This window comes from Quercus suber, unplaced genomic scaffold (genome assembly GCF_002906115.3).
Source record: "Quercus suber isolate HL8 unplaced genomic scaffold, Cork oak 2.0 scaffold_1048, whole genome shotgun sequence".
NCBI lineage: Eukaryota > Viridiplantae > Streptophyta > Magnoliopsida > Fagales > Fagaceae > Quercus > Quercus suber.
Window position 1 is genome coordinate 63,160 of NW_027070458.1, and position 10,449 is coordinate 73,608.

Genomic DNA, 10,449 nt, shown 5'->3' on the forward strand with positions numbered 1-10,449 from the left:
TGATGCTGGGTTTGAAGAGAGAGTGGAAGACCAGGAAGTTGCCCCGGTAATTACAGCCATTCGCCTGCCTCTCTATTTTTTATCTTTCTTGTACTCTTTTTCAAAGTCAAAATAAAACAGAAAAATTAGAGGAAAAGAATATGGGCAAGAAACCTTTAGGTGGAGGAAGAGAGAAAGAAGTTACAAGATTATTGAGCTCAATGAGATACTTCAAGTTTCATAGACTGCTCTGATCGAACTGAATGGCCATACGAGAGAGTGAAGCCACAGAAAGAAAAGGATAAGTTTAGATTAGATAATAGATACCAGCCAATTTGTCAGATGGCGTCAAATATCGGCTGTTTTTGAAAGTCATAATAAAAGTAAGGCACTAAGGCCAAATTATTTTTATTACTTTATTTTTCTGAGGCCAAATGATATATATATATATATATATATATAGAGGATTTTGCTAATATGTGCTCTAAGGCCACATAATAATTAATTATTTTTGAAAATATTTTCTCAGTAATTGAAAAAGTATTGACAGTTTTTTCAATTCTTAAAAAAATGTTTCTAAAATTGGATAGCTTATGACACACATTAATCAGACCCATACATATATATATATATATATATTGCTGAATGAAAAATGGAGCCTTCAGTGTGGACTCATCAATTCCACGTAACGGCAATGAATAATATCATGTGTATCATACAGGTCTTACTATGATTATCACTCAAACCGCTCATTTTTGGGCATGGCCATTCATGGACTAGGGGTGCAATGACCCCCCTAATTTTTTTTAAAATAATATAATTATATAACGATATATTTAGGTACTAATTTTAACAACTTTGTTCAATAAAATTACATTTTGTCCCCCTTATTGATCATTATAAGAGAAACACTACAGTTACAAACTTTTTTATAACATTTTTACAGACTATTGCGGTAGTAATTCTTACTGGTTTGCATCTGGGTTTACCACTTACATCACTTTTTCACTTACTAATGGACTAATCACAACAACAATTTGGAAAAAAAAATTTGTAGACCTAGTATTTTCATCCTTTTAATGTTTATAATAAAATTTATAGATCTAAAATCTAAAAAAAAAAATGTACAAGCCCCAAATATTAGCCCAATAACAAAAATTACCAATAGGTGATCGCAGAGCTAAAAAAAAAAAATTTGAGACTAATCAACTAATTTTACAAAAAACAAACAACTTAGCCCTTTAAAAAAACTTTAAGCAAAATAATTTTGTCCTTACCAACAAAAAACATGCTCTATACACACAAAAATAATAATAATAAAAGAAAACATTTGTCGGCTAAGTAGTAGAGCTAAAAGCCGAAACTACCGCATGCAGCTAACAATAAAACCGCCCCTCCTAACTCTAAGTTCTGGCTCCGTCCCTGTTTCTGAGTGTTGGAACAAGAACTCTTACCATTAAACCACACCCCGTGTGGTAGGCCAAATGATATTTTCATGCTTGAATAATTTGATTCATGAATAAATTTTCTTATCATTTTTGTATATATATATATATTAAAATATGTCAATATGCTCCATTTGTTATAACACCGTGAACAATTGTACAAAAATTGATGGCATAGCTTTAAGGGAAGACTTTGATTTTTTTTTTTTTTTTTTTTTTTAAATTTAAAAAGGTAACTTTGATCCTTGTCGAGTCCAAATGCCCATAGTTATAACCATAAATACAACAATATACTAACAATTGCATTGTTGTATCAAATAGGGTAAGAGTATTTACATCCAATTTTTTAAAATGGACTTTTTCTATTATAGGGAAAACTATAGCTAAAAAGCATACTACATTCGGTTGTATATTTTGCAAAAATTTATATAAACTTGTTCACTTTAGCTTGTCTATCCTATTAAAAAAAATTGTTTCAGTGGCAGCGATGACGGCAAGTTTAGCCTTTAGGTGGTGGTTGTGGTGGTGGTGGTGCATGGGTTGAATTTTTTTTAAGTAGTAGATGGGTTGATCTAAGAGAAAAGAAAAAAGATTAAAATTTTATTTATTTAATATGATGTATTGTAAGTTGGAGAATGTGATTTAGGTTTAGGTTTCATTATTAAGTTGTTTATTAAAGTGGGTTCTAGTTAGCTCAACTGGTAAAGTCTCTGATGATTGAATAAGAGATCTGGGGTTCAATCCCCGCCTACAACAAAAACTGATTGGTGTCTTAGTCTGATGATAAAGAACTATCATCAGGAGCGGACGCCATAAGTTAAAACTCTATCTAAAAAAAAAAAAAAAATTGTTTATTAAAGGTAGAAAAAGTAACATTATGGTGCTCTTAAGATTTTCATTTTATTTGCAAAACTGAATAGGAGAGCTCTAATCCATCAATAATAATACACACTAATAAAATGTGTTATCAAATAGTCTTCTTTCCACCCTCATATTACTCAATTTTGGTACAACCGCTTTCCCAACAATGCCCTTTAACTCTCATAAAACTTCATCATTTATATATTTTACTGTGAATGCTCTTATAACATGGTCAAAATTTACAAATGGAACAATTATGATTATTAACAATTATCCATGAGACTTACACAGTGAGGACATAAGAATATGTTCTCCTCCTATCCATAGTTATTATAATAGTAACAGTAGTGTTCAACCACTTAAAAAAATGTTCACCAAGATCAAAGATAATTAGAGAATGTACTAATCAAATCAATTAAGAACGTAACTCCCCTGTGTAGAGTTCCTATACACTTAGATTAAGTTAGAGTAAAATTATGTCTTATATTAAGAAAAAAACTATTAATGATGAGGAAAAAAAAAAATTCAACCCACTTATTTGAAAATGAAAAGGATTTTAACATTTTTATGGTAAAATTACCTTAAGAACCCTAGAGGATTTTAATCCAAGAACATTCGACATCATTTTTCAAACATGATTGATTATTTAAATGCCTACCCATTGTTTCTCAAAAAAAAAAAAATGCCTACCCATTGCGCCAAACAGTTGGAAATGGAAATCCTATCTAGTTCAATCAATTCACTAAAACTTAATCACTATCTTTGTTTGCCTTTCGCATAAATAAGAGAACAAATAATAATTTAAAAAAAAAATTAAAAGTTAAATACTAGATGAATTTTTAAGCTTATATTATCTAAAGTCACTAAACTGAAGCCTTTAAGCCTTGGCTTCGTGAAACCAAAGAAAGAGCAATTGAAAGAGTGAAACATATTTACAGAGAGTTAGAAAGCCAAAGAAATAAAAATAAAATGAAAAATTGCAAGAAAAAAAAAAAATCTGTCAGAAAAATAAGGATCAACCTTTGTGACCCACAACTCAACCTAAAACTTCTTGTTTCAATGAGTTGGGTTCGGGTTGACTTGTTTCTTATCGGTCCAAAAATCCCTACCCATATCAATATTTTCTCTTTGGGTTCGGGTCCAATTTTAGTAAGTATATTTTTTCGTTGCCAAACAAGCTACCGTCTACTAACAACCTCAAGAGTTGAAATCGCTAAGGCAGAAAGAAACAAATTAATCAAGTTCATTTCTTCCAAATAAAAAATAATTGTTTCACTGTGCTAGAGTCTTAGCCAGAAAAAATTTGTAGAGAATTTATGCATGCCATTCACGCTAGTTCAAGGAATATTTACAATGTTCATAATTGATAATTTGACTCTCCTCAACCCCCAGAATATCGTACACAGAATCATAGCTGAAGGCCAAAATATAGGCTTAAAATGTACATTCTTATGTTGCATGTCATTGACTGCAACTTCTCTGAAATGCACGTGCCCCAGGGGCTATCCAACACGGTGGGAAGCTTTTTTTTTTTTTTTTTTTAAATAGCTTTATCCTTTGGCAAACCAAAGAATGTTAGATAGGTGAAAGTTTCTCTAGATGCAGTAAGCATCACCAACTCCCATTTTTTAGCTTAAAATCTAAAGAAAAGATTGATATGGTGGATTCCAGTTTAGATCAGACGAGACATCACATTTTCTGGTTAACATTTTAAGATCATACCCTCATAGATACCAAAACATCTGCCAAGCACGTTCACAAGTGTTGGGCTCTCCAATCAACTGCAAAATTCTCATCACTGTCGTCCTCACTGGATGATTCTTCATGGATGGACTCCTTGGCAACACCATCAGAAGCTTTTCTACGTTTGACAGACCTGGCAACCTGCAGTTCCAATTTCTTCTTCTTCAACATTTCCACTTTCTCCCAATAGGTTCTGCAAAAAAGGAAATGGAATGAAGAGCATTGGCAAAGAGGATTGGAGAAACAGGATATGAAAATTTAACCAACACTCACACAGCTGAACTTACTTCTGCTCGACAGATTCAGCCTCTTCTATCGTTTCAGCAGCATCAATCTGCAATTACAATTGAAACAACAGGAAAATGGTTTTAAGTTTGTAGTGTGGGTAGATCACATGGAAAACTAGCATGCAGAAATGAACAGATTGATTATATTTTAACCCTCACCTCCTCTTCCTCAAAACGGTCATCCACCTCCTGCAAGTCCTCTTGAATCAACTTTTCGAATTCCTTGTACTCATCTCTAACAACAACCAAACAAATTTTCAAAGTAATGGTGTGTTCCACGTCATTAAAGAAAAAATAGGAAGTAATAAAAAATAATTTGACTTCTGTTCTAAATTTATTGATGAAAACCTCCATCGAGGTTTACAAATATAGCACCAAACTACAAATACGGCAATAATCAGACCTCAGACAAATAGTCTTCTTTCCTGTGGTAGCTCATTTGCTAAGCTTATCACACAAATTAACTTTAAGCATCGCCACACAATATGCACATTAGATAACTGAGTTATCAATGCAGGCAGTTTTCATATCAAATTAAGAATATTTTCGATATCAATACTACTATAGATATTGAAGAACCATACAATTGAAAGTCCACTTCTTCTATTTGTGGTCCGCAGCAGCATTGGATAAGATTTAACCATAGAAGATCTCATAAACAGGAGGTGAACTACCCTGATTTGTACTCCAGCAAGTCTATGTATTGATAATTCACTATGCAATTTTATAATGATGTTCACTTGGTGATTTACATATGTTCTAAAATATATTTGATCTGACTATTTACATAAAATCCTTGATCAACAGCTACTAAACAAGAAAGTACCTTGTAATATTAAACGCCAATTTAAGTCAACAAAGCAGCAGAACCCATGAAGAAAATGATGATATTTATAAGCCATACTATTTACAGGACAAGAAAAGGCAAAAAAGAAAAGGGGCAAAAAAAATTGATGAAGTCATAAAGGCCCCAAGTAACTATTTCCCAAAAATAACATCAAAGGCAACCGCTGAAAAGACCTCTTTGCATTACAGAACTTTTCTTAATACGACTGTGTAAACTCTGTTGCAATTTGATAGAGAACCAATATTTAGAGCAGATAAAATAAAACAAAGGGAAAAAATTACAATTATATTAACATTTGACTTGAATATAAGAGAGCATGAAGATGCAGAGATAACACAAATGTAGGAACTTACTTGATGTCTGGCTTAACAGGCTTTATACCACGTGCACGCAAGTCAGCATCCTTGTTATCAAAGAAGCCTTCAGGTAGAGCTCCCTTTGCTTGATTGATTTTAGAACCAGCAATCTCTTCTGTCATTGATGTACGCTCCCCAGCAGGCTGGATATTTATTGCCTTTCCAGCATTACCACTAGGCAGTCTATCTATTTCACTCACCAAATTTAAAGAACTCCTCTCCTCTGGTAGAGCAGAAGCCCCAGTCTTTTTGTATAAATCAGTCTCCACTGACTTGAGCAAATCCTTTCCTAATAGTACATTTATAAGTAAACAGAATCCCTTCCTATCAGTAAATAATCACAATTCACAAACAAGTTGAACTAGGGAATTAAATAAATAGATGCCTATTCTGGTACCTAAAATATACAAGAAGTTTGGTCCCTAAATTAAAAAGTTTAAACCAAGTCTATATCATCTTCAAAAGGGTTGATTACACTTTACCAACTAATGGTTTGTGTCAAGTTTGAGTTGCCAGCCTATGCATAAAAAGTTGCACATTACCCACCTGAGGTCACATCCTTTAATGTTTTTTCAGGCCCAAATTGTTAAAATTTGTATGTGCAAAATCACATGCCTATAAAAGAAGTACCAGAAAATACAATAGCAAACTCATTAAAATCTGAATGCATTAAACTTCCAAACCAAGAGCTAGTACAATTAGACCTCAAGAGAGTTGAGCATATTAAACCACAGATTGAATACTCTAACTAGATACAAACCACTAATGGAAAGTGTAATTTCCCCTAGTTTTTAAAAAAAAAAAAAAAATCCAATTAATTCCTTCCATCCCTATCTGTTTAGAAACCATGATAGTTCCCATCAAAAAAAGAATAAAAGAAAACATGACAGAAACGGCAGACTATTTTTGGCTATTCAATTCAACAAAGTAAGAATACCATCTTTGTATTCTATTCCCATCACCCCCCCCCCCCCCTTCTCTCTCCTCCTTTTTAGTATTAAAATAAGAAGGAAAAAAAAATCTCTAACTCATCCTTAGATGATCCCCTATAGCTCTAACAAGGGGTGAAGGACATGACATTTGAGCTAGAGCTCATTAGCAGGCATTGAGTACTTGTTAACTCAAAATGATTATCAATTTGGATTTTGGAGAACAAAGGTTTGACACAGGAATCAGTGCTAAACAGTACATGAAAATGGCATCAATGGAGGTTTCATGAGACAGGAGTATCTGAAGCTTCAGCCAGCCCAATCTAATTCAAAAACCAAGCCAAGATGATTTTGAAATCCAGCAAATAAGGCCAATTATTTTGAATGAATTTTCCCTCCAATTCAGAAAACTAATTAATTATTTTGTCCAAGAAACCAAATAGCATTTAATTAAGGTTTTCTAGGAAATATTACAACCATTATGTTTTTTTTTTTTTTTTTTTTTTGATAGGTAATAGAACTTTTATTGAAAAAAATGAACATCGTTTTCATGTATTACAACCATTACGTTTTAGTTATCCTCTTTTAATTTGTTTCTAGTTTCAATGAGTCAAATTTGACTATGGTCTTAAAAATGTAATGTTTTAATTGCTATTTTCATTCTCCCATGCATAGAAGGTTGTTCAAAGCTTCCATATAAGCTATTTGGCTGGAATGAATAAATCAAAGCGTATTTTCAGAAAAATAGCCTTTGTGCTTTAAGAAGAATGATTTCTTCTATTCAACTCTTCTCCCTTACATGGATTCCTTTTGGTGGCAAGTTTCGATTTCTGTATCTCTTTGGGTGGTGATAATTCTCATTCAGTTGTGAGTCATTTCAGGTCTATATCCTTAGTAGAATTCTTTGGGTGGTGATTTTTATTTATTTTTTAATAAATAATTGGAGTAATATTATTGAGGAAATAGAAAGGAAAAATAATAGTTGTTCATGATGATGAACACAGGAAAACATAAACAAACAACAAAAGGAAATAACCTTATAGTGGAAATAAGAATGGACTCGGCCCAAGGTATGATCATAGATAAAATAACCTTCTAGTGGAAAGAAGCCAGCCGGGCTTACAATCGTGAAAATCTGGGATGACTACCTTTCTTGAGGACCATAACTGAAATAACCAACTAAACCTTTTTCCCGAGGTCACAAAGGTATCTCGGATAGCAACTTTCTCCCTTGGCTGGGACCACCCATATTCCACGCTTCTCCCAAGGAACACGATGAAGAAAACACAAAACCTAACGTAACAGTCACCTCCGCATTAATGAGATCCCCCACCTTAATGTTAGCCACATTAAATGTTGAATAACTGGCCTAAATAGTGAAACACCCCCAAAAGTCCTCCTTCATGATCAAGAAATGGCAGGGCTATTCGGGGTTTTCATATGGGCTCTATGAAATCTAGTGGGGTGTGTATCTCCCATCTGTTATTTGCTGATGACACTATCTTATTTTGTGATGCCTCTAGAGAATAGCTTCTATCCATTAGGTTGGTGTTGTCTTGTTTTCAAGCTTTTACGAATTTGAAGGTCAACGTTGGAAAAAGTGAGATTGTCCCCTATTGGGGAGGTGAATAATCTTTATGCACTGGCTAATATTCTTCAATGTAAAGTGAGCAGTTTGCCTATGAAATATTTGGGGATGCTGTTGCGGACTTCTTTTAAGACAGATTTGATGTGAAATCCTATTTTGGAGAAAATGGAGAAGAAGCTATCTGGGTGGAAGCGTCTCTATCTATCTAAGGGTGGTAGGCTTATGTTACTAAAGAGCACTCTCTCAAGCCTCCCAACGTACTTTTTATCTCTTTTTACTATTCCCAAATTTGTGGCTGATAGATTGGAAAGTATTCAGAGGAACTTTCTTTGAGGGTCTTCTGAGGGGAGTTTCAAATATCCCTTGGTGGCTTGGAAAAATGTGTGTTTACCGGTTGAGATGGGTGGTTTGGGGATAAGAAGTGTGGTGTCTTTTAATCAAGCTCTATTAGGAAAATGATTGTGGAGATATGGTCATGAAGTTTCCCATCTTTGGCGGCAAGTTATCTCCACAAAATATGGTGAGGGTCAAGGGGGGTGGTGTACTAAAGTGTGCAGGAGGACTCATGGGTGTGGCCTATGGAGAAGTATTTATGGAGGTCAGGAGAGCTTCTCTAAGCATCTGTCTTTTGTAGTGGGTGAAGGCACTTGCATCCGCTTTTGGCATGATAGATGGATTGGCGATAATACTCTAAAAGATCTCTACCCTAAGCTCTATGTGTGTTCAGCGATCAAGAATGCTTGTATCTCTAAGGTTTTGTGGATTCCAAAAGGTGGTTTGGTTAGAGTATGGGATTTAAGGTTTTATAGAACTTTTGAAGATTGGGAGCTAGCTGCATCTTTTTCTCTGTTCCAGCTTATCCAAACTCATATTCCTCAGGGAGGTAGGCGTGATATTCTTGGTTGGCGGCTAAAAGAGGATGGTAAGTTTGACACACGGTAGTATTACCATGCGATTCGGGGTGCATCGAATTCTTTGCTTCATTGGAAGGGTGTTTGGAAACCAAAGATTCCTAGGCGAGTGACTTTTTTTGTGGACAACTGCACATGGTCAAATCCTCACTTTGGATAATCTAATGCTTAGGGGTCGCACATTTACCAATTGGTGTTGTTTGTGTTGTTGTGATGGGGAGTCGGTAGACCACCTTCTTCTTCATTGTCCTGTCACTCATTCCCTTTGGACTTTTATGCATCGGGCTTTTGGTATTCATTGGGTTATGTCAGGTTCAGTGGCAGGTTTGTTATCTTGTTGGCATTTGTGGCTTGGGAAACATAACTCAAACATTTGGAATTTGGTTCCAAGGTGTCTAACGTGGATTGTATGGATGGAATGAAATCGTCGTTCCTTTGAGGATAAGGAGAAGACGTTGGATGAGTTAAAGGTTTTATGCCAATGCAATCTTTTGGAGTGGTCTCGTTGTTGGGGTATTACTGATTGTTCTTCTCTCCTTGAGTATATGTCTTCACTTAGCTTAGTCTCTTGGTTTCTCTTTTTGTTGTGCTGTTTATTCTATTTTTTCTTGTTGTTCATCATCATGAACAACTTGTACTTTTCCTTTTTTTTCTCATTAATAATAGTTTTCTGATTACCTATCAAATAAAAAAAAAAATGGCAAGTGAAAGGTATAATGGGACAAGTATCTCCCAAAGCCAGCTAGAAGCTAGACAGCCAGAGGATGAAGGGGAATGGCTATAAAAGGAGGAGGAGAGCAACAAGAGAAAGGATCCAGAAAATAGAGAGAGAAAGTCTTAGCAAGAACTAGAGAGAGAGTGAAAGCACTATTCTCTGGTATTTACACTCTTGAATCTTCCTTCTGTACCACAAGAACAATGTTTCCACATATATAGAAGCTCGATTCAACTTATTTCTGTCTTTGACTAATTGCTTGATCTTCCCATTGTGGATTCTTTTCCCCATATTTTAGAAATTAACTGTGTAGACCAAGAATACTTGTGATTGAGATAGTTTTGAGTGTTTTTGACCCCCACAGTTCTTAAACAGATATGAATAGGACATTATTAGAACCTTTTGACTCTATCTGCACTTCACATTTCAGGGACCAAAATTGGTGGTGAACTAAATAATAACAATACTGACAAATGATAGTTATTAGGTTTAGAAGAAAAATCAGATACAAGCTCGTACCGGGTTTTAGCTTTTTCGTCTCATTGTTGTCAAAAAAATTTGGAGGGAGCACAGATGATGATGACTGATTTTTGGGCACTTCTGTTGAGCTTTCAGGTTTAACACTATGCAACTCTGTAGATTTAGGTTTAATCAACTCTTTATGGGGCTCAGCTTTCACATTGTTAACCCGGGTTAGTCCAGCTGCATTAGCCTTGATAGTATTTATTGCCTGTACCAGCATAAACATTCAATTAGTAAATACTCATTAAGAACCAAAGAAATATGGA

General features: G+C 34.6%; 1 protein-coding gene across 1 annotated transcript in view; it reads right to left on the reverse strand.

Moving 5' to 3' along the window:
• Positions 1-3,573: 3,573 nt before the first annotated feature.
• LOC111985725 (protein ABA AND ROS SENSITIVE 1) overlaps positions 3,574-10,449 on the reverse strand; it is a 20,720-nt gene continuing 13,844 nt past the window's right edge. Inside the window, exons 4-8 of the mRNA XM_065769086.1 lie at positions 10,181-10,391; positions 5,516-5,807; positions 4,475-4,550; positions 4,316-4,362; positions 3,574-4,221 (exon numbers count right to left, since the gene is read on the reverse strand). Coding sequence (XP_065625158.1) covers positions 4,041-4,221; positions 4,316-4,362; positions 4,475-4,550; positions 5,516-5,807; positions 10,181-10,391 — 807 coding nt within the window. The 3' untranslated portion in view covers positions 3,574-4,040. The remainder of the gene's footprint in view (positions 4,222-4,315; positions 4,363-4,474; positions 4,551-5,515; positions 5,808-10,180; positions 10,392-10,449) is intronic.